At 36.1% G+C, this 25,113-nt stretch overlaps 1 protein-coding gene across 2 annotated transcripts in view; it reads right to left on the bottom strand.

The window, feature by feature from the left end:
* Nucleotides 1-2,366: 2,366 nt before the first annotated feature.
* Nucleotides 2,367-25,113, bottom strand: part of Poc1b (POC1 centriolar protein B) — an 85,824-nt gene continuing 63,077 nt past the window's right edge. For both annotated transcript variants that reach the window (XM_027955437.3, XM_027955512.3), the window contains 2 exons: nt 7,610-7,828; nt 2,367-3,838 (listed from right to left, as the gene is read on the bottom strand). In XM_027955437.3, coding sequence (XP_027811238.3) covers nt 3,734-3,838; nt 7,610-7,828 — 324 coding nt within the window. In that variant the 3' untranslated portion in view covers nt 2,367-3,733. The remainder of the gene's footprint in view (nt 3,839-7,609; nt 7,829-25,113) is intronic.

Here is a 25,113-nt window from a genome sequence, read left to right as displayed (position 1 = left end):
AAATTTACCTTCTTTACTGTGTAGTTTTTAAGTGTACTGTAAACAATAATTATTGAGCAAATAAAAGTCTTTCCTCAGATTATGTTTCACCAAGTTCACTAATTGAACTTCCTATTTTCTTTTGTATCATTTTAAAAAACAATGTTCTAGAGTAACATAATAAATAATCCATTTGTAAATGAGATGCAAACTAAATTTTGGTGTGTTAAAATTATTAGTTGGCATGCCACTCAACTAAGGCAGCTCTAGCACCCTGAGAGTCTCTGATAAACAACTGAGAGGGGAACCCCAACTCTGAGTAGAGGATCATGCAGGGAAACCCAATTTAAGCTTAATTAATCAAACTACCCTCTAACTGCTAACCAGGCACTTCACAATTACTATTCCACTTTAATCAAATATTTTCCATTTGTTTCCTCATTTATCTTGTAAGTGTCCCCTTGTGCTCCTTGGTGAAGCCCAGACAACTTGTAGTTTGACAATACCTCATTCTTGAATTGCTGTCTGCTCGAAAGAAATAGTAAATGCTTAAGGTAAAAGATGTATTAATTACCCTGATTTAACATCATACAATGTATATTCATATTGAATTATCACTGAACCCCATAAAATATGTACAATTACATGTTAATTTAAAAATTACATGTTAATTTAAAAACAGTCACACCTTTCAGAGGCTCTTTCCCACTGCATGTCTCTTTCTGAACATTTTTTAATGTGCCTGGTTTATCTTTTAACAGACTAATGAGAAGTTATCTTTTTAAAAAGGCCTGTGAAACCTTTAACATCTACTTTGCAACCTAAGTCCAAGAGAAATATTTATGTGCATGAAAAACAAATCCTATCTGCAGTAGCTAGGAAGACAGGCTTTGAGAAACTCTACTGGATTGGGTTATATTCTGTTGGTGTGTGTGGAGGGTTATCACTTCTTTTTTTTTTTTTTTTTTTCTGAGATGTCCTTTATTCTTATTTCACAGATGAGGAAATCAGGCTGGCTCTTCTGACAAGTGAAAGCACCAGGGTCTGACTAAGCAGTCATTGACCATTGACCGAGAGCAGCCATCTTCTGGCTGGGAAAGGGGTTGGGTGGGATGCCCTGGGCAGCAGTCTCGGGGAGAATGAGTGAGACAGTGTAGAGACAGGAGGCATGGCAGAGAATTACACACAGGGATGGAACATCCTGTCCCTGCTGCCTAAGTGCCACTAGCCCTGCTTCATAATATACCTGCCATCACCCAGCTAGCAGATGGGTTATCACTTCTCACAGGGGAGTCGGGGAGGGCACCTCTGAAAAGGAAGAGAGCAGTGTTGACAATGTCAGGTAGAGGGCAATAAGGAGGTCCCTATGACCAGAGGGCAATGAGTGAGAGTGACCTGCAGGGAAGATCTAAGAGCAGGGCAGGGGTAGGGAGACAGATGATGTGTAGACAGATGAGATTGGAGCCATTTACTCCAAGTGAGGTGGGACGTCCTGAACCATGGTTCTGTGATGGGGAGCCATAGAACCACAGGCTTTGACCCAGGCTTTTCAAGAACCACTCTGGCCTGCCATGCAAGGGTGGCAGAGGGAGACCAGCTAGGAGGCACCTGTGGTCAGCCAGGCAAGAGATGATGATGGCTTGGACCATGGTGGGAAGAGGGAATGGTGAGAAGTGGTTGCGCATTTCATAGCTTCTGAGAAGATTCGAAGGAATGAACTGTGGGTTTTGAGAGTGGGGTGTTCAAGGATGTCTCCAGGTCTTCAGCTTGAGCAACTGGAAAGAAGGTTGCCTTTTTTTTTTTTTTTGAGATGGGGAAGACTAGGACAGGAAGTGCTGCTGATGCTGGTGGCTGAGGCAGCAGAATTAATTTTGGACATATTTAGAGATGTATATTAGGCTTCTAAGTAGAGACATTAACCAGACAGTTGGATATTCAAGTTAGGAAAGAACATCTGGGGTGTGACAAAGATCAAGGAGAATCCTCAAAAGCTAGGAGAAAGGGGTATGGGGGGCGGTATACAATGACCCTCTTGAAAAAGTTTCAGGTATTTTCATTTGCATCATGATTATAAAGTTCTGTGATGACTGTAAAAGTATGTGGTAAGAAGTGGCTAAAGATTCTTTAAATAATGAATAATCCTGTGATTCCTACAGTGTGGACCTCGGCCCAAGAGCAGCAGTACCACAGATGAGCTTGTGAGAGATGTGAGTGGAGGAGCCTCCGACCTGGGAGGTCATAAACTCAAGGTAAGGCCCAGGAAATGGTGTGGACAAGCTCTCCCACAGATTATTATGTTCACTGAAGCCTGAGTGGGCTATATGATCAGCAAACTAGTTACTTCTGGGTTTTAAATATTAAGAAAAAAAAATGAATTATTTTTTTTTTTTTAGAAAAAACATCTTTATTATTTGAAGCATAAAAAAGAGTAAACAAAAATTGTATGACATTTCATTCCTTAGTCTTCTCAATAAAGTTATAAAAATACAATGTCACTTGGTCTTTGTAAGCTCTTGAGAATGTCTAGAGGATCAAAAGGCACAACACACAATGAGATGGTAAAAAATAAAACCTGCTCATAGGTACGATTGAGGAAAGCTTCTAAAAATAGGCTTGCACATAAATAGGGCTTCATTTTTTCTTCCTTCCCAAAACCCAGATAGCATCTCCCCCATCTTATAGATCTTACATATGTGATCTGCCTTCTCCCACCTTAGCTCTTAATGCAGGTTAACAGAAAAGCCAGCTACAACCGATTTGCCTGCTTTTTTTCATTTTAATTTCCATTTTAAGATAAAACAGGATTCTTAAATGGTACTCAAGATCTTTTAGAATGCCTGGCTCATTTTCATTTTATTTCAAATCACAATTCATTAAAAAATAGATGATGATGCAAATTTTTTTATATAAAAAAGGACTTACTATTCACTTGCTATATGTGTCTATATTTTTAAATACAGCTGTTGCATCTTTGGCTTTTAGTATGTTGAAATCACACTAACATGATCTTTGTGAATCGTGACCATAGGTTCAGTACAATCCAAACCATTCATTGCATTTACCTGTGATAGGTGCTTTAACTCTTCATTTTCCTTAGGTTGGCCAAATGAAATACAATGTCCATCATACATCAAATAAAAACCCACTACTGTCTATGTCATATATGTGCTATTGCTAACAAAAATAAGTGTATTCTTGCTGTGGAAATTCTGTGGCCTGGGAATTTTTATTAGATCATCTTTTCAAGACATTGAGGATTCTTCTTTTTAACTGAAAGAAATGCAAGTCAGATCAATAATTCATTCTCTCCATTTAGGACGCTGTTTTAGAGGCAAGTGAATCATTTCACCTCAAGAATGTTCACTAAAGAAATACATTCATTACTTTAAGGAGTTGCCTGAACATGGTCAATCTGAGATGATTTAGCAATGAAATTCAGAGATTTGGTTATTTTCCTGGCAGGATTTGTACTATAAATGAAAACTGACATTTAAAATAACATGTGGGAAAATACAGAGTCACTTGGATGCTTCCACTTTATTACTGCAATCATAACTAGTAGTGATTTAAATTAGTCCTTGACATTGATTTGTGTGTTTAAATTAGTCCTTAAATATGCCTTTTTGCCTTTTGTTCTGTTGCTCACCCTTTGAAGAATGCCATGATAATCAGTGCATGGTGTGTTGTGCCGAGCACCCTGCACGGCCTTCCTGAGGACGCGTCCGCTGATTGTGCCTTGCTCACACATTCCTATTCAGCTTTTCTGTTGGACGACACTGATAAGCTTGTGTTGATTTTCAAGGCAGTCCTTCAGCTTATCCTCTGTCAAAGTCAGTCGCTGCTCCAAAATGGAAACTGTCTACAAAAGGGAGGACAGAATAATCAATGCCCAACGGTAACCTGGAGGGTAACCTGGAGATAGGAGGACGGTGATGACCTCTGCACAGGAGATCCTTTTCTAAAGCCTCAAAGCCAGGGAGGAGGCCCCATGCAGCATTCCAAGTAGAGTCACGGGCTACATGGTAGCATGGGGAATGGTGGGGGTGACACATGCCTGGTCCAAGTAGGTGCTTTTCAAACATCATTTCGCATCATTCTGTCATGATCCAATCCATGATGCATCATACTCATCACACCCCAGAGAGATGGACAACTGGAAGACTTTGAAAGTACCATGATTGCCATCAGTCTCTCACACAGTACAACAGAAGCTCACAGCGTGGCTGGAAGCATTGAGTAAAGACACATGTGTGCAGTGGGTAGGCAAGTGCTGGGCATGCAGGACCTGGGCCTTGGCTATCTCTCCTCCTTTGGGGAATGATGCATATGTTCCATTTAGAACAGACATACATGTGTAGGTTACACTTAGGACATCTAATTTCTCTGTGATATTGACTATTTTCAATCTTTTTTTTATATTAAAAAAACTTCCTTAGAAGTTAAAATAGACTATTCAGGAAACCACATAAAACACATGTGTCACTAAATGAATGCATATTAAACAATGCCCTCATAGCTATTACTCAATAACTAGAACTTTGCCAGCTACCCCAGAGTGCCTTCCGTGAGCCTCCTACAATCACCACCCCTCCCTCCCTCTGTAACAGCCACTACCCTTGACCTTCATAATCACTGTTATGCATTTCCTTATGGTTTTATTTCCCTGATACACACTTCTAGACAGTGTAATTTCTCCTTTTCAAGATCTGATACATGACTTTCAATCGGCAGGTACCCACTTTCTCCCTTTCTTTTCTTGACAGTTTGTCTGCTGACAAGCTCGTACACTCTAACGTGTGAAGTTTCCACCAAGTCTGGATTTTAGAGATTGTGTGTTCAGCCTGTTCTTCCATCCTCTGTATATTCTAAAAATCGGCAGCTGGATCCTAAGGCTTGATCAGGGTAGATTTCTTGCTAAGACTTCGTGTGGTAGTTTATTCTTTTTTTAGAGGACATGTTAAAAATGTTTGGTTGTTTCCCTTTCAATTATGCTATAGTAACAATTCAATGCCTAGATCTATTAATTTGTGGGTAATGTAAATGGTAATACTGTAATTCTATCACTTAAAAAGTTTATTAGCCTCGGCAACTTAGTGAGCCCTATCTCAAAATAAAAAATACAAAAGTTCTGAGGATGTAGCTCAGAGGTAGAATGCCACCGGGCTCAATCCCTAATGTGGCAAGAAAAAAAAAATTTATAAATAATTTATAATAAGAGTCAGTTTCATCATCTGCTAATTGGTTACCCAGTCGTAGAGCTCACATAGGAAAAGCAGGATAAATGCTTGGTTATTTTAGTCAACAAATTTCATGGAAAAAGTTGATTTCTAATCATACTTTGAAGGTTATCAGTATATCATTATTTAAACCTTTTGCTTTCATATTCCACAGAACAGGTGCAATTAACTAAAAATAATGATGCTGATAATACTTTCACCTATTTCTTGAGTGTGTACTATGTGCTAAACAATTTGCCAGATACTTTATGCATGCTATTGACATCTTTTAACACTGGTAAACTCTATCTGCTATATAACCTATAATTTCATTTTTATTTATTTCTAATTATAGTTCAGTTATAAACGCCCTGAACCTTAGGTGGTGTTAAGTCACCTGTAATTAAAGTGAATCAAAGCTTGTTTGTTTGTTTGTTTGCTTATTTATTTTGTAGTGCTGGGAAACTCAGGTCCTTGCACATGCTAAGCAAATGCTCTACTGTTGAGCTATATCCCCAGCCCTAAAGGATATTTATTTTACTTGCTACTTGCCCACAAATTCACTGTTGCCCTTTTGCAAATGTGCCATCTAATTTTAATTTCTTTCATATGTAGAAGGAATAAAGCCCTTCAAAATTAAAAATCATAGAGAAATTTAATAATGCTTAAAATGATTCATTTTACTTTGAATCAAGTAAAAGGAGAAATGGGTCATGAAATGGGAATGGAAAGATTCATTTTGGAGAGATCCTAATGCTCATCTGACACTGATGATAGTTTAGATAGGGAAGTCATGGTAATGTGGGAAACAAACCAATTATAACTAAATTTGCAACAAAGCTGAGAGGGCAATGGCTTTTGAAAGGAAAGAAATGTCTGATAAATACAGAGAAAGTCACCTCTTTCCTAATATTATGAAATGAAAATGGGTGATTTTAATATGATTTTTTTGAAACTTCAAAATGGATAGTTTTGTCAGAATTTTTTTCTTTTTTTTAATTTATTTCTTACATACATGAAAATAGTGGAGTGCATTACATTCATAATATGATTTTCATTGAGCAAATCCTACAATGACTCCCAAGTTTTCACATGACTCTTTCCCAGAGTCTGTCACGACTCTGAACCTACAGATATGCTTCTTAATTTCAAAGCCCCTGAGATGGTATACACAGGACTGAAATACTCATTTAATTAGTGGTTCTACACATTGGCTGTAAGAGAGGATCATATCGGGTGCTTATATGACTGATGCCAGGGTCCCATTCCAGTCTGGAAGTAAGACCTATGATAGCAGCCCCAGTAACAGAATGCTTGGCCAGATTTGAGAATAGACTCAGGTAATTTCTATGAAAGAGTTATTTCAACTTGAAATACTTATTCTGAACATCTCTCTAATTGACATTTCTCTAGTTCATACTTTAGTCTCTCTTATAACTTGGGACAGTGTCCACTCTGACAAATATTGCAACAGATATTGTACATATCAAGGAGGAACAACAGAAGCCTTCTCCAAAAGAAACATGGTATTAGCAGAGCTGTAGGAAACCTCTGGTATATCCATTAGGTTCTCCTTATATCACATCTATGGTTCTTGATAAAGGGTTGAAAGACTTTGGTAACATCATTTAAGGCCCTCTGTATTCCTTTTCTGTAAAGATGAATTAGCCTGAAAATACTGGTTAAGATTCCAAAATGGGAATGCAAAGCTAACACCCTGGAAAGAAAAACTGTATTCAAATAAGTAGCTTTGGAATGAGAGACTGCCCCATAGGACAGACAGAATGTTTTCAGAGTGAAAAACTGTAAACTGGCAATATTTCATATTAACCATAAATGTTTGTTCCAATTCATTTTTCTTATGGCCCTAAATATTTCTTTATGAGTGGCTCAACGTGAACATACTGCATCACAAATTCTAAGGGCAAAAGATTACTGCCTAAAACCAAACACACTCATAGGCTCATAGCCTGAAGTACTGTTATTGTTCTTAATAACACACACTGCTTTTCTGGCTTAGTATGTTTATGTATACATGTGTGTATGCATTCATGCACATGATCTCTGAGCTTCTCCACATGATCTTACTTGTTACATGATTGCTACCTTGGGTATGCTTGTTAGTAAAAATTTCCTCATGTTCCATTTTTTTTTTTTTTTTTGCGGAAGGCGGGTAGCAGGCATTCAACTCGGGGGCACTCAACCACTGAGCCACATCCTCAGCCCTCTTTTGTATTTTATTTAGAGACAGGATATCCCTGAGTTGCTTAGCATCTTGATATTATTGAGGCTGGCTTTAAACTCGTGATCCTCCTGCCTCAGCCTCCAGAGCTGCTATTCCATTGGTTTTGCAATCTGCTCTGACCAGGATTGCTTGGTGTATCTTACCTCTGAGGCAAAGCATGCCAACCCACCTGTGTCAAGACATTGAGCTGTTCCATGATGTGTTCTAAAGCGTCTGTCACAGCAAGCGGTATGCTTCTTTGGCTCTCGGAGGGAAAGTCACTAAATTCTTCTGTTTTATTTTTCACGGCTATTGCTGAACAGTCTGCTGACATTAAGGAAGGATTCAAGAAATATCCACAGATATCTTCACCCTTATCTGGCAGATTTCGACCACTATTTTCCGTTATCTTTAATGTCATAGAAAAGATAGGAAGAGTTATGTTTTCCAAACTTTAAAATGATATCTGTATACAAAAGTTTTAAATATTCTTCCTCTAAAATTTCCAAACTTAGGTTTAATAATTTATCCTCAAATATAATAAATTAAAGAAACTACAACAAGGATACAATGCTAACAGTGAACAGAAATATCACATCTTTCCTTGTCATTGAAAGACACCATACATATGTCTGTCTGAAAGATCAAGTGTTATGCCATTAAAAAAAAAAAAAAAAACAAAACTGCTGCAAACTTGGAATGCAGCTCAGTAGTAGAGTGCTTGCCAGCATGAGTCCCTCGGTTCAGTCTCCAGTACCATAGTGGGAGAAAAAAAGATTGGTGGATGCTGTTTAATTCTTAATTTAAAAACATTCAGCTGGGCGCTGTGGTAAATGCCTATAACCCCAGATACTCAGGAGGCTGAGGCAGGAGGATTGCAAGTTTGAAGCCAGCCTAGGCAATTTAGTAAGACCCTCCCTAAAAATAAAAAACAAAAAGGGCTGAGAATATAGCTCACTGGTAGAGTGCCCCTGGGTTCAATTAATTGATCATAAATGAATGGGTTTATTTCTGGATTCAATCCCTGTGAAATACATAAGATTAAAAATACAAATAAGTAAAAACAAACTATTCACATCTAGGAAAAAAACAAAGAAAGTAAGTAAGCAAGCACTGGTAAAGATTTGGAGAAGTTGAAATTGAAACTCTCATTCATTGCTGGTAGAATGTTAAATGCTGAAGTTGCTGTGGAAAATAGTTTGGCAGTTCCTTAAAAAATTATTCACAGAATTACCAAAGGATCCAGCAATTTCATTCCTAAGCATATACCCCAAAGAACTGAGAACAGAGACTCAAATGGACACTGTACTCCTTTATGCACAGCAGCCTTACTCACACTAACCCCCAGGTAAAAACAACCCACATTATCCATCAACAGATAAATGTATAAGGAAATGTAACTTAGAACATTATTCTGCCACAGAAAAATGAATGGAATTCTGATATACACTACAACATGGATAAACATTGACAACATTATGCTAAGAGGAATAAGCCAGACACAAAGGACAGACATTGTATAATTCCACTTATGAGGTATCTGAAATGGGTAGATTGATAAGAAATGGAGAATAGGGTGTAGGTTACTAGGAGCTGGGGAAAGGATACTGAAAATTATTGCTTCATTGTACATAATTTCTGTTTGGAATGATAAAAGGTTCTGGAACCAGCGATGATGGTTACACAACATCGTGAAGTTATGAATGTGTTTACTGCCAGTGAATTGTACACTTAAAAAAAATGGTAACTTTCATGTCATGTATATATTACTCAATAAAATAAAAAACAGCAAAAAAATTTTTTCAACCATATGGCAATGAACAATCTGAACATAAAATTACAAAAATAATTCCATCTATAATACTGGCAAAAAGTAAAATACTTAGGAATAAATTTAGTAAAAGAAGTGTAAGACTTGAACACTTAAAATTGCAAACCATCAGGGGGGATAGTAGAGGATAGGAAAGGCAGCAGAATAAAACAGACACTAGTATGTCAGTATGTAAAAACGTGGATGTGTAACTGATGTGATTCTGCAATCTGTATACGGGGAAAAATGGGAGTTCATAACCCACTTGAATCAAATGTATGAAATATGATATGTCAAGAGCTATGTAATGTTTTGAACAACTAATAATAAAAAAATTGCAAACCATTGCTTAAAGAAATTAAAGCTCCAATTAAATGGAAAGACATTTTATACCCTAAGTTCATTGATCAAAACATAAAAATTAAGCTAATTCTAAAATCCATATGGAAATGCAAAGAACACTGACCAGCAAAAATAACACTGAAGAAAAAAGGTGTATGACTTATAATTACAAATTGCAAAACTTACTACAAAATTATAGTAATTAAGACAATGTGGAGCTGGGGATGTAGCTCTGTATAGAGAACTTGCCTAGAATGTGTGAGGTCTTGGATTTCATCCTTGGCACTGGCTAAATAAATAAATAACAGCATGACACTGATATAAAGGAAGACATATAGATCAACAGAACAAAATCCAGAGTCCAGAAATAAGCCCATTAGTTTATGTTCAACTGATTTTTAACAAGGTTGCCAAAACAGTTTAATGGGGGAAAGAATAGCCTTTTCAACAAACAGTGCAGGAAAACTGGATATTCACCTTCAAAAAAGTGAATTTAGTTCCTACCTCAGATCATATACTAAACTAACTTAAAATAGGCCATAAGCTTAAACAAAGGAGCGAAAACTATAAAACTTTTGGAAGAAAACATAAGAGGTGATTTTCCTGATGTTAGACTAGACAAGGGCTTCTTATTTACAATACCAAAGCACAAATGATAAAAGAAAAAATTAATTGGACTTTATCAAAATTTAAAAAATTCATGTGATTAAAACCTACCATTAAGATTTTAAAAAACCCCACAGAATGAAAGAAAGTATTTACATATCATATATTTGATAAAGGACTCCCATGCAGACATATAAAGAACTCTTAAAACTCAATGAAAAAGCATATAACCTAATTTAAAATGGGCAAAAGATGAGAATAGACATTTCTCCAAAGAAGATTTACAAATGACCAATAAACACCTAAGAATATGACCAATATCATTAGCCATAATGGAAATGCAAATCAAAACTACAATGAGGGCTGGGGATATAGCTCAGTTGGTAGAGTGCTTGCCTCACATGCACAAAGTCCTGCACCACACACACACACACACACACACACACACACTACAATGAGATACCATTTCATGCCTAATAGGATGACTAAAATTAAAAAGGCAATAACACGTGTTAGTTAGAATGTAGAGAAATTGGACCCTTCATACATTGCTGGGGGGACTTAGGGAAGCAGTTGAAAAAAGTTCTTCAAAATGTTAAAACACAGAATTACCATATTATCTAGCAATTCCGCTCTTAGGTATACATCCAAGAGCAGTAAAAACATACATCCACACAAAACTTGTATATGCATGTATAGCAGCATTGTTCATAATATCTAAGAAAATGTAAACAACCCCCATGCTCCAAATGCTATGATAATGAATACACAATTAAGATCCTTAGTATGGATTATTATTTGCCCACAAAAAGAAATGAAGTACTAATACATGTTATAGCAGGATTAATCTTGAAAAAAAAAAGCCACATTTAGTAGAATTCCATTTATGTAAAATTTCAAAATAGACAAATATATGAAGACAGACTAAGATTAGTGGTGGCCAGGGGCTGATGGGGAGAGAGAATGGGGAGAGCTTGGTAATGGGTATGGAGGTGATGAAAATGTTCTAAAATTCTCTTTGGGGGTGACAAAATAGTCTAAAATTAGATAGTGGTGAAGGGAGCACAACTTTGTGAATATACCAAAAACCATTGATTTGTAAACTTTAAAAGGATGAATTTTATAGCATACAAGTTATCTCATTAAAGCCATTAAAAAAATCCAAATATATAACACACTGAATTTTCAAAAATATATTTTATGTGTCTGGCTATCCTTTGGGATATGGGGTTCCCAAAAGAGGTTGTTTCAGACATGCAGAATACTTGTAATGACAGTGATTGACATCTGAAGCTCACTGTATGCTCTGCATTGTTATAAATGCTTTGCACATATTAGCTGATCTGGTCCTTCCCAGTAATCCTGCCAGGTAAGTTGGCCTTCTCTACCTTCCTAGCAAAGCTGAGTTCCTTTGGACCTCCAGATTACTATTCCCATTTTACAAATTAGGAAACAGATACTGAGGATAACTAGCTTGTCCAAGGCTTCACAGGTACAAACCTTGGATGAAACATAACAAATTACAAATCTAAGAGATGCTAAAGTACATTATACACTGGGACTTTGGGAACAAAGCCACTGTTTCCCATGATCCTCCCTACCACTTTTTAGGAAGATGATAACCTTCAAACTTCCCTTTGTCATAGTCTTATAATTTACCATTTGTTTAAAATGATGAAAAATTAAAAATCTACTATTCTATTATTATTATTACTACATTAGGGATTGAACCCAGGGCCCTGTGCATGCGTAACAAGTACTCTACCACTGAGCTACACCCTTGGCCCCAAACCATTATTCTTCATTCCAATTTTTAAAAAAATATGTATAAAACACATTTTTGTACTCCCAGTTGGCTAAGAGTATCTCTTCAGGGTCTTCTTCACTTGTTCACTCAACAAATATTTCTCTGCCAGGCACGATTATAGTGGGAGGAGCCCACAGTGGATAACATTATGCAAGACCCTGTTTCCTGAAGCTTATACTCTAGAGCCATCAGTTACTTGGGAACTTGTTTAATTTTCTCCCACAGAGATTTATGAACTTCTATATTTTATTTTAATTAATTAATTACTTTTTGGTACTGGGGATTAAATCCCAGGGATACTTTACCACTGAGCTATATCCCCAGTTGTTTTTATTTTTTATTTTGAGAAAGAGTTTCACTAAGTTGCTTTAGGTCTTTGGTAAATTGCTGAGGCTGGTTGGGCTCGAACTTGTGATCCTCCTTCCTTAGCTTCTCAAGTTGCTGGGATTACAAACCTGAGCCACCAAGCCCCGTTACATTTGTCTTGAAAAACTATTTTAGTCTTGAATGAGCTGTGCTCTGTTCTCCTAAGTTGTCCATCGCTGGGATATGCTTGACAATTTTTTGTTAGACTATTAATCTAAAATACCTGAGAGAGAATGACTTTTAGGGTATGAATTAAAGGGTTATGCAAGAATAAGCTACTGTAGAGGACGTTTAATGCTATTCATTATCTGTACTCACAAGCATCTATGACCTACCATCTATTCATACCCTGAGCAGTGGATCTGGGAAGAGACATACAGCCCTTATGTTTATGTACATGGGCCCCCAGCCCCTGGGCTGGCAGCAAAGACTGGGATGAAAGCAATAGCAATGTAAAGGTAAGTATAGAAACACAAAGGACTCACTAGGAATTCCTCTCTCATGATCATAGCCTGCATTCCTGATCCTGGAAAAGCACCTCATTCACTAGGGACAATATATGGTTGCCCATGCACACACGTTCTCACCCCAGAGTAAATAATTTCTGCTGAAAGAACAAACTTTTCTTTCTTCCTTGCTTCTGCTCTGTCTACAATGAACATCTCTGCTACCCTAGCGTGGCTGAGCCCTTTGTAGCCTCCATATTTCAGCATAACTGTCACATTTTCAGAAAAGTCATCTTGTCTACTCTAATAAAGCTGGACTTTCTGTTTGCTAGCTGGGCATCCTGATGATTTCCTCAGTAACCGATCGATCAGAATTTACATTTATATATCTGTTCTTTGTTTACTGTCTTTTATAGTAGGATGTACCATGTCTACTACTCTCACCACTATATCCCTTGGAGCTAGTATCATGTCTAGTACTTAAAAGAAACTTGAAAGTCTTTTACATGCAGGTTTTTATCACTGTTCTCACAGATGAAAACCAAATTCTCTATAACCAAAGAGTTTTATTTACTTTTTAACACATATCACAATATACCTAAGTACATACATGCATGGCTACAAATATCATGGGTCATACTGAAATCACAGCTCCAGCCCTTCGTGGGAAAAGGACTCAACCTAATTAACAAATCAATCTTTAATCTCTGGTGGTTTGTAGTCAAGGTGGTTAGTGAAGAAAGGGCAAAATGAAAATGGGGGCAAATGACTTAAGACCATAGACTGTCTAAACGATTAAAGAGTTCTAACAGCGTAAACAATAAACTTCTTGTTTGGGATCAGCCAGCAAATACATTGCTATCAAATGACTTATGGAGATGAACAAAAGATAGAGAACAGTAAAGACTGAGAAAACCAGTACCAGATCTCCAACTGACAGTATCAGTCAGCCGACATATTTGCCTTTCTGTCTCTCAAAGGTACTGAGACCTGCATGTAAGCAGATTCTTTCCCACCAACTAACCCTGCCTTTGCATTGTTTGTACAGGGGAAGAGTGAGAGGCATGACTTGGGGAAGTTTCACTATTCTAATAAAATTATGCCACTATATCACTATACTATAGTGATATCACTACACTCATAAAAAAGTTACTGGTGTTTAACACTTTGGGCTGACAGAATTCCAGCAAATGAGTCGGTCCTATTTTAAAGTTGCTAGTATTCATTTTTTTTCTCTTTTTGAGTACACGTTCACTGAGCACCTACTTCACAGGGAGCACCTACCAGTTGTACTTGTGAGTGTGGTATCTTGCCTGCCCTCAAAGGATTCTATACTGTGGGAGAGAACCAAGATAGAGCAGAGCTAGATTCCCTCCCAGCACCTGCCACTCTCTGTCACTGCTGAGCAAGCAAAACAGACAATTGATGACTGGGATGCAGTGAAGATTTGCAGTCCAAACTATTATTACTTATGTAATTAGCAAAGGAACATTCAACATATTGTGGTACTCAATTATTTCTCTGTATTCTCAAAATTCACCCATTATATATTTATTCCTTTTTCTCCTCTCTTTCTTCTAATCTTCCCACCCACCCACTGTCTGGACCGGTAAGTCAGAATTAATCACTGGTGCCACTTCACTTTGTTCATGCCATGAGTAGAACGTTTGTCACTTCTTGCTGTCTACATGTTGGTAGTTCCTAGCAGATTGTGAACCCCTTTTGAGGGACAGAGTCATAACTTTATTATCTTTGTTCTCAGGTGTCTAGCATAGTATATGAGACAGTTCAGTTCACAGCATTTGTTGAACTGAATTCAATTGACTGTCCTGTATGAGCTGAGCCATCCACATACAAAAAAAATATTAATAACATAGTATTTGGAGAGAAGTATAAACCCAAGGTAAAGCCAATGCTACTCTCTGCTAGTAATTCCTATCCTTAATGGCTTGGAGCACAATGACAGAGCAATGCATGCATCTATTACCTAACTACAGATCACTTCGTGATTTTTGACTGCTAACAGCATATTTGATGGCTTCTGGTGGAATAACACAATGATTTTTCCAACAAATGTGAAGGCAAAAGAAAGCATTTCACTTGTAAAGACAACCAGTGACTTGAACTTCAGATATATCTTTAATAAACGAATTAGAATATATCAGTTTTGTTTACAATCAACATTTCTAGATTTGCTTTCATTCTGTAAGTAGAGAACAAAACAGACAAAAGGCTGACGAGTCTATCTAAGAGTGGTCTTGACCCTTCTACTCAAAGTGAGTTTCTCATCATGGATGATTCTAATAGCCTAGGGATAGTCACTTGTCAGGGATATTGTGAGAAAAACACAAACATCAGATCAGGAAATTCAACTGAATGTCTTTTTGAGTCTACACCTAAGGAGCTGATTTTGCTTTCATTAGAACTTTACATAAAATCATATTATAGTAGAACCTTTTGGTATTTTCTTTTAATCAACATTGTTAGATTTGTCCCACGGTGATGCATAGGATTCTAGTTTACTTACTTATATTGCCAAAATAGTATTCTTCTGAATATTCCACAAACTATCCCTTCTACTGTTAATTAACAATGACTGCTATAGTGAGCACTTTTGTAAATGTCTTGGTATGAGACTTCTTGCTAGTGTGGAATAGCTAAATTATAGTTTTTATAAGTATTGCTCAACAGCATTTGTTGAACTGAATTCAATTGACTGTCCTGCATGAGCTGAGCCATCCACATACAAAAAAATATTAATAACATAGTATTTGGAGAGAAGTATAAACCCAAGGTAACCTTCCACTAGCAGAAGTCACTTTTATCTACAAAGTCAGAAATAATTGAGTATTACACATTAAATTTTACAAAAATTATGGGCAGAAAACCCCACCTAATGGCTTGAATTTCATTGTGCATTTCTTAGATTACCAGTAACTTGAACATATTTTATGTGAATATTGGTAATTATTCTGTAAATTGCCTACTTAAATCTCCCACCCATGTTTCAATTGCTCTATTTCTCTCATTTCTAATTTGAGAGTTCTCTATATATTCTGGACACTGATACTTGTTCTTTATGTGTATGATACATTCCCTCCTCTGTGGTTTGTTTTCACTGTTATTTATGAGTTTTTAAAGTATAAGTTTTGTTTTTAATGTAGCCAAACTTATCAAACATTTCCTTTATGATTTGTGTAATTTGTATTTCTTTTAAAAGAAACCTTTGCATACCCAGAATTCACATTGTCTTTTTTTTTTTTTTTTTTTTTTTTTTTTGAGACTTTAAAGTATTACTTTTCACATTTAAGGCTTTAACCTATCAGATATTGATTTTTTTGCTTCTGGCTAAAAGTACCGCAAAGAATAGAATTTTAATTTATTATTATTTTTAAATGGATGATTGTCACAGCAACAATCAAGGAACAGTGCATTTGGTCCTTCTCTACGGATCTGCAGTCACCTTCCACACAGCAACTGTCCATACCTGTGTGGTTCTGTTACATGCCTTCAGTCATGGATTCTTACTTTCTCTTTGCAATATCATACCTGGAGCTTAAGGAGTCTTCAACCTTCAGAACTACCCTGGATATATATATATATATATATTTTTTTTTTGGTCGTTGTTCTTTACTTTGTCAAGTAAGTTATACAATTAACTTTTTAAGTTTTAAGTTTCATTAAACATATTACTGGGATGCTTATTGGTATTTTCTCAAATTTATAGACTTCTAAGAAGTAACAATTTTATGATGCCAAGCCTATCTATAAAAACAGCTCCAAAAACATTGACTACTTGATAAATTCCATGTTATCCTGACACTCTGGTATCTTCTACTTCTCAATTTCAATATATGTGCTGCAAAATCTAACATTCTATCACCAGCTTTTTATGCTAGAAAGTCAACCAAGTGAATAGTCAAAGAATGTCCTCCATAACTGTCAGGTTTTTTGTGTTTTGTTTTTTTTTTTTTTTGGTACTAGGAATTGAACCTAGGAGCACTTTACCACTGAGGTACATTTCCAGCCCTTTTTATTTTGAGACAAAATCTCACTAAGTTGCCTAGGCTGACCTCGAACTTGAGATCCTCAGCCTCCTCAGCTGAGATTACAGGTTTGTCCCACCACACATGGCTCAAAATTTGTATTTCAAAAGGGTGCTGTGTTGCTGCAAAGGCTTTTTAATTTTTTCCTTTCGTACCTGGGGATTGAACTCAGAGACACTTAAACACTGAGCCACATCCCAGTCCTTTTTATTTTGTGACAGGATCTCACTAAGTTGCTTAGGGCTTCACTAATTTGCTAGTGGCTGGCCTCAAACTTATGATCCTCCTGCTCAATCTCCTGAGTTGCTAGAATTACAGGCAGCAACACTGCACCCAGCTCTCATTGAAAAGGCTTTCTGACTGAAGAATGAATGACTTCAGACCCCTGAACTTTTAGCCTCGTAAACAGAACCAACCGATCACTTAAGAGCTTGCCCAAGCCAGGCTACCCTATTAACCCAGAATTTTCCTACCTTGAGCAGAATGTGCAGGAGGTAGAGGTACTAAAGGACAATCACAGGAGGGAGGGGATGTTCTTTCTCTCCACCATCCACCTGTCTTCATTTTTATGAGACATAAACTTACCACACAATCAGAAGAGTTACTTAGAATACATTTTTGAAAATTATTTTCCATGCTTGCTTATTCTTTAGTATTATTCCTTAGCCTTTCTTAAAGGTCCTATTTTCTGTTCCTCAAAACTCTTCAAGTGCCAAGTTCAAAAGAAGAGAGCTGTGTGTTAAAGGTCATGATTTAATTTTTAAAAATTATTTGGAGAAAGCAAATCATGCTTTGCTTGCTTAAGACTTCAACTTCCTTCTTGTACTTATTTTAATACTACAAAGAGGCAGCTTTAAGGCATAAATTTATCCAATTACTTAACAAAGATACATTCAAAAAGCTGGCAAGCTGTATAGATCATCCTTTAGAGGACAAACATAACATTTGTTTATTGTTCTGTTCATCATCATGCATAATGTGAACATTCTAGCAGGATTAATGATAACTGTGGTTATGGAGTAACAGTAAAGTGCATTCACAGCTTGGTATCGAGTCAGTCTTCTGTCTATTATTCATTAAGTCATTTAAAATCCAGAGAGCCAAAGCTTTCTATGTGGATTCATTATACACACTTTATATTATCTTAGTTGACTTCAATTTATATCTATAAAACAATGATGTCTTTCTTCATCTTTATAAAATAGATGAAATTTACCCCTCCTCCAAATCTCTATTACAATTCAATTTTGCTTGTTAAAGCAAATATTAATTCTTACTTGCATTTATGCTATGATTATCTGTATAGATAGCATGATTATCTGTATTATCTGTGACATTATATAATATGAAGGTTGTATAAATGGGACATCAAGTCACTCAGACTTTGCTTAAACCCTTTCTCTTTGATGTATTAAGAGTACGACCTGGGACCCATTACTTGACCTAAGCTTCAGTTTCCTTTTTGTAAAATGGAGATAATAATATTGGGTTACATTGCATGATTGTTGTCAGAAGGTAGGTAATGATTTAATCTACAATTGGCATTTCATTACCCATCATCATCATCATCAGTATCATCACATCTTGTCCTCCTTCCCCTGCACTGAAAGTCAAAATACTCTGACCTGTTGAGAGTCATAACTTCAGACATGCTGATGACATGCTAAGTATCTACATAAGGCTTACACAGTGTAGTAAATAAAACTCTTGCTTTAAAGATGTTTCTATATCTATTAGGTTCCACATTTTAAAAATCTTTCATATATATATATATATATATATATATATATATATATATATATGTATTTTTAAAAGGGGGGGCAAATTATTATTATTACTTTGAAATTTGACTACAACCAATTTTGTTGGCATTAAAATTAGAGTCATTTTAAATTTGAATAATGACTTATGTACCAAAACTCAGAAATTAAGTTTGGCAAAAATGGGAATAGTTTTCCAGTAATTACAGATCAGAAGGCAAAAATCAATTTTGGGAAACAGACAAAACCCATGTTTACAATGATTGTGCCACAGATTTAAACTTCAGTAGTGCATTAGTAAACTTCACATTTGGATCTTCACTTTGAGATTTGAGAGCTGTTCTTGGAAAAAAAAAAAAAAATCTCAGTATCGTGTGCAAATAAATCAGTCTTCCATGTGCCTTAGCACACACTTAAAATTTCTCTACTGTATATATAAAAAACACCTACCACATTGGCAGGTCAAAATACATTTTATTTATATATATATATTCAGTTTCTTGAATTAAATACTAAGCTATTTAAAGGCAGATAGGAATTTAATTAAATAGAAGAACTATACTTAATAAATTCTGAGTCATAAATAGTATTCTAAGTATATGTTTAAAATGAAAACTGCTGTTAACAAACCCCAAACAACAACAACAAAAAACCCAGACATTTTTCAAATGTAATTTGAAAAAGAGTAAATGATTTCAATTTCCAGGCAGCTAACTAAAAAAAATGTTTATAACACTTTGGAAAAAGAAACTTAGCAGGCAAAATTCAAATATTTATATAGAAATTTTGGTTCCATCATCTTAATGAATGAAAAATGATTTTCTGATAATTGCAAAGAAAGTCAATCTAACATTGAGCAGTTAGATATATAAATTTTATCTCAAATGTTTAATCCTTTGATAAAGACTAAAGATCATATAACAGGACACAGTTGAAAAACTATGGCATAAAAGTCTCCAGAAAAAAACAGAATTCTTAAATGGCTTATGAGTAGAGTATCATCATATAACTGAAAATCAAATAATAACACTATGCTCCTTAATAGAGAGAAATTTTCCCTCCATACTTTATGTGTATGTTTGAAGGGGGTGGGGGTACTGGATAATGAACACAGGGCCTCAAACATACTATGCAAGTACTCTCCTACTAAACTACATCCCTAGACCTTTACATTCTATTTTGAGACCATGTCTAAGTTGCTTAGGTTGGCCTTGAACTTGGGATTCTCCTGCCTCAAAAGCTTTTTGTATGTAAAAGGATGTGTTCTTTTCCTTTCTTATTTTGCTGGTGAAACCAAAGACAATAAAAATAATGACTTTGGCTATTTTTAAAAAAGACTATTTTCTTAACAATTACCATGGGGGAAAACAGCTCAGGGAAAAATGACATTTAAATACTAAATATAAACCTCAAAGAATACTTTTCACAGATGCCAGGAGTCAGAAAGAATTCGAACATGAAAGCTATAGAATTATGACAATTTATCTTCATGCTCAAACTCAGATGAGTAAGCAGGAAGTTTCAACGAGGAAGTCACGACACAACCAAAGCATGTTCATTATGCACAGCCGGTAAACATAAGGAATTTCTTTCTATTTCATATTTCAGTCCCACAATTTATCAAGTTATCAGTATTATTCAAATAAGCAGTCATCTAATGATCTTCCTGATAAATAAGATGAAAATAATGTTTATCATAATCATCTCATTTACTGTGGAGTTTAGGGGTCATCATTTGGGACCCAATGACCTGACTGATCATATAAAGATTCTTAACTCTCTAATGTCCAACTAGAAGCTCATATCCAAGCCTAGTCTTTTTCTCTGTCACTTTCTTTCTTTTTTGGGGGTACCTGAAACTGAACTCAGAGGTGCTTAACCACTAAACCACATTCTTAGCCTTTTTAAAAATATATTTTATTTACAGACAGGGTTCTTGTTAAATTGCTGAGGTTGGCTTTGAACTTGTGATCCCCCTGCCTGAGCCTCCCAATCTGCTGGCATTACAGGTGTGTGCCACTATGCCCGGCTCACCTTGTCTCTTCTGTGTTAGCAAATTGTGCCTTTATCTACTAGCAGCCCCAAATTTGGGGCATCTTCTAGACTCTTACTTCTCCTCCCATGTGTAATCAGAAAACAACTTATGAACTTTCTCTTCATTATCTCATTTCCTATGTTATTCTAGATCAGGCACTTACTACTTTGTATCTAGATTATTACCACAATATTCTAATTCTCTACTTCTCTGGTCTCCTTCCTTCAAACCCTTCTTTTTCACTAGAGTAATTGTTCAGAAATCCAAATTTCCTTGTCATGTTCCTGGTTTAAAATCCTTCTCAGGTTTTCCCAAAGTTCTTAAGGTGAATCCAAACACCTTCAAATGGCATTCAAGATATTCATGTTTCATCCTCATCTTCTCTCTCCTGTCTCATCTCTTGCTATTCATTAACTCCACTGAGTGCTGGGGCCAACAGGAAATGTCCACGGTTCTCTGCGTTCATTCCCCTCTCTTTGTCTTTGCACTTTCTGAATGCTTTCTGTTCCCCTCATTACAGGCAAATTCTTACAGAATCAGCTTTTGTACCAGACCAGTGAGGTCTGGGATGCTTTCTGTCCCTCACCCTATTCTCCAGGGCTCATGCATGTACCCCCAAACACATCACACCTTTTCCTTATTTAATTACTCCACTAATTGGTCTCATAGCAATTTAAGCACATATCACTATTACTGGATTTATTTATTCTAGCTGATTCCTTAGCTCACCCCTTCTCCCTTCAAAAGGTTACCAATAGGGCAGGGTTTTTAGCTCGGTGGTAGAGTGCTCATTTAGCAAGCATGAGGCACTGGATTTGATCCTCAGTACCACATAGAAATAAAATAAAGATATTGTGTTCACTTGAAAGTAAAAAGTAAAAAAAAAAATTTTCCTTTCTTCTTTTTTTTTTTTAAGATTACCAATAGCTAATGCTGGGGACACTTGCCTATAAGCCCAGCTATTCCCAAGGCTGAAGAAGGAGGATCACAAGTTCACAGCAAGCTTGGACAACTTAAAGAGTCCCTGTCTCAAAACAAAATAAACAGCTGGGGATATAGCTCATAAGTAGAATGCTCCTGAGTTCAATCTCTAGTACTGTCCCAGAAACAAACAACCAAACAAAAAGTTACTAATAATCTTGGCTAAATTCAACAAGAGTTTTTCAATCCTTCTCTGGACTTTGAGTCATGTTGACTTTTACCATTCCTTCTCCCTTGGCTGCCATGACACCATGCTCTCTGGTTTCCCAGCTTCCTCCTATCCTTTCTCTGACTCCTTTGAAAACTTATCCTGTTTCATCATACTGTTTTATTTAAATTCCTCCAGGTCCAATCCTAAATATTTTTTTAAAAATAATTTTATTAATATACATATTTTTAGATGACACATAGCAAATGCACACATTTGTGTAGCATTTCAATGCATGTGTACAATGTACAGTCAGATTGAGGTTAATTGTATCTATTTCATGAGACATATATCATTTATGTTGCTAAATCCTCTTTCTTACCCTGTACTCTCAATCTCATCTAAGCCTGGTGCTTTCATTACCACATACCTGCAGAATACTCTCACTTTTTTTTTTTTTTTTCAGTCTAGATCTTTCCCTTAAGCTCCAGATATGTGTGCATTGTGACATACCTGCTATGTATTCCTGGATATTTCAAAGACATATCAAACTCAACATGAGTTTGAAATTGAAACTCACGATGGGAAATTTTGGAAACCACCTACATTGATGTGAATGGCACATCATTGTCCAAGGTAGAAATTTAAGAATTATCCTTAATAATCCTCCTTTTCCTCCAACTCATTATAGATCTTATTATACCACTTATATATCTGTTAAATGAATTCCATTCTCTTGATCTCCACTAAAATAATCCTAATTCCAGTTATCTTCAGTTTTTGTCTGGACTACTGACTTTAATTCTGAACTGGTTTCCACTAGTCTATTTTGTTGCTGGGAAGATATTTTCAAGCTGAAAAGAACCAAATGGTTAAAAGGCCTGTATGTCTGGTCGCTACAAGCTTTTCCAGGCTGGCTCACTATAATGTCCTGTCCATCCCTGGGCCCAATTCCTAGACCATGCCAAGCAGTACAGTCTTTGCATGCCTGTCTTCTCTAATGAGAACTTTCTAATCCTCTTATTTCAACACTATGGAAGCTTGAGATTAGCACTTCTTCTAACTTTAATATACATGAATCACCTGGGGATCTTACAAAATGCAGGTATCTTGTGGTTGGGTCGGGTGTGGGACTTGAAAATCTACATTTTTTACTAAGTTTCCAAGTGGTGCTTTAGCAAACTGTCCACAGGTCACATTTGGAGTAGCAAGGTTTTAGATCTCAGCTTATCCCCTCTCACAGGGAACCTTTTTCTGAGCCCACCTGATGCACTCTAGTGATTATTAGTCAGTCCTTCAATTTATATTCTCGATATACCAGATGAGCCTTCATGATGGCTTTTGCAAATTACATTAGCCCACTCACAGTCTCCCCACCCCCACTCTGACCTAGAGTCTGGCATGTTCGTTTTTCACAAGTGAGCAGTGTCCACTGAGCTGGCCCCTGACTTAGGCTGAGTCACTTTCCTTCATGATGCTGACACCACAAAGTCCATGTCCTGAGCTTTGCTCCTACAGAAACCCAGCTCATCTCTTGGTAGCATTCTGAGTGTATTTCTAATTTTGCCAAGATACACTATTTGGGGTCGAAAGTGTAATGGGCAGAAGAGTAATTGATTCCCTATGTACAGTCTTTCCAGTCTAACCAGCTGGTTGGCCCCAATCTCCATGTAGCAGTCTATGAGTACTCTAGATTCTTTTGTGCTAGGTATATAAGAAACAGAGGAAATAAGCAAATGCCAGCTATTGTGGTCAAATACAAATCTCCTCCCCTGGGGTGGAAAACAGTTCAGGAAAGAATGGCGGCAAGAGAGGATATACAAATTTTTAGTACATCCTTTTTTCCCCCTTTAAAAAAATGTTTAAATCCTTAAAAATTGCCATTTTTCCTTACATTCAGGGAAAATTGACTAAAAATACAGTAAAAAAAATTACCTGAGTTAATGGTTGGACAGAATAGCAAGAGCCATTGTATGAAAGATATAATGGGTAGTAGTGGGGAGATAGAACGAAAGAGCAATTAAGCACAAAACGCACGACAGGCAGAAGCAATATTACTGTTGCCAAGAGAACCGCCTGGAAAGAGTGCTAAAGTAGAAACTAAAAATAAGCAAATATATTCACAAACATGGTCATAGGGATGTAAAACCTGTGACTGTCATTTCCTTTGACTAATAAATACATAAAAATAATCATAGCACTTAGCAGAGATAAACAGATCTTAACAATTAAATATTCATAATATCTGTTCTCTAAATCAACAGTTTCAAATACACTTGTTATGAGTAACAGTTTATTTTAAAATTAAAACTTTTTCCCCTATTCTATGTGGTAAGCCTGTCCACATACTCAATTAAAAAATATTTTTAGAGACAATCATATGCTTAAATTTTCTTATGTCATTGAATTGTATATGAGACATAGATTACTTTTCCCACAGGCGAGTTGAGAAGGCTAGGACCCTTAATACATCAGTGCCACAAATGTATAAACAGCCATGTATTTATTACTGTTGTAATTCACAAAGCACTTTATAGAAATAATTTCTATAAAAGGAAAGAACAAAATAAAATTAAAATTGTGTTAACATCTTAAATTTCTTTTAGTAATTTTATCAGCTACTCAAATGTACAAAAATTATATAGAATTTTCTAAAAGTACAAAACAGGAAGAGCACATTTCTTAAATTTCTCAGATTTCAACTGATATTCCAAAGCACACAATTGTCTTCCCTTGATCTTAATAAAAAATTTACAATTCTATTTAAAAAATAATGAATTATTTTAATTATGTAACATTCGGAAATTTTATTAAATCATTATCTTCAGAATGTATATTTCTAAATTTAGAATATCATGGCACTTTGCCTGATGCTGGATTTAAAATAAGTTTAAATTTTATAACAATATTACCCTTAGAGAATGGGAAAAGTAGGTTAAAAATTCATTTCACTGAACCTGAAGTTTCAAATAGAAGAACTGCCCAAGTGAACTACAAAATTTCTTTCAAAGTTCCAAATAGGACAAGGCATTACACCGTAACACACACAGTTCTGCCACATAATCAGTCCAAGACATGCAAACTGAGACTGAGAAGCTGTGAACATGGAGCCTGAGTCCATTGGAAAAATGGCCACTCATGCTCTGACCAATAGTAACAGCCAGGAGATAAAGGCTGGAATAAATAGCCTGAATTCTGCAAACAGTTACATAATTGTAAAAGCACTTCAAATCACTAGGGGAAAAAAACCCAAAACAAAAACAACCAAAATATTATGGGTTTAGGCATGCTTTTGAGTCCTGCCCACAAGATTTCCAAAACAATAAGCTGGGGATATTTACCAAGAA

The sequence above is a fragment of the Marmota flaviventris genome, chromosome 3, assembly GCF_047511675.1.
Source record: "Marmota flaviventris isolate mMarFla1 chromosome 3, mMarFla1.hap1, whole genome shotgun sequence".
NCBI lineage: Eukaryota > Metazoa > Chordata > Mammalia > Rodentia > Sciuridae > Marmota > Marmota flaviventris.
Note: the sequence above shows the minus strand (reverse complement) of the source record. Positions and strands in the feature narration are given on the sequence as shown.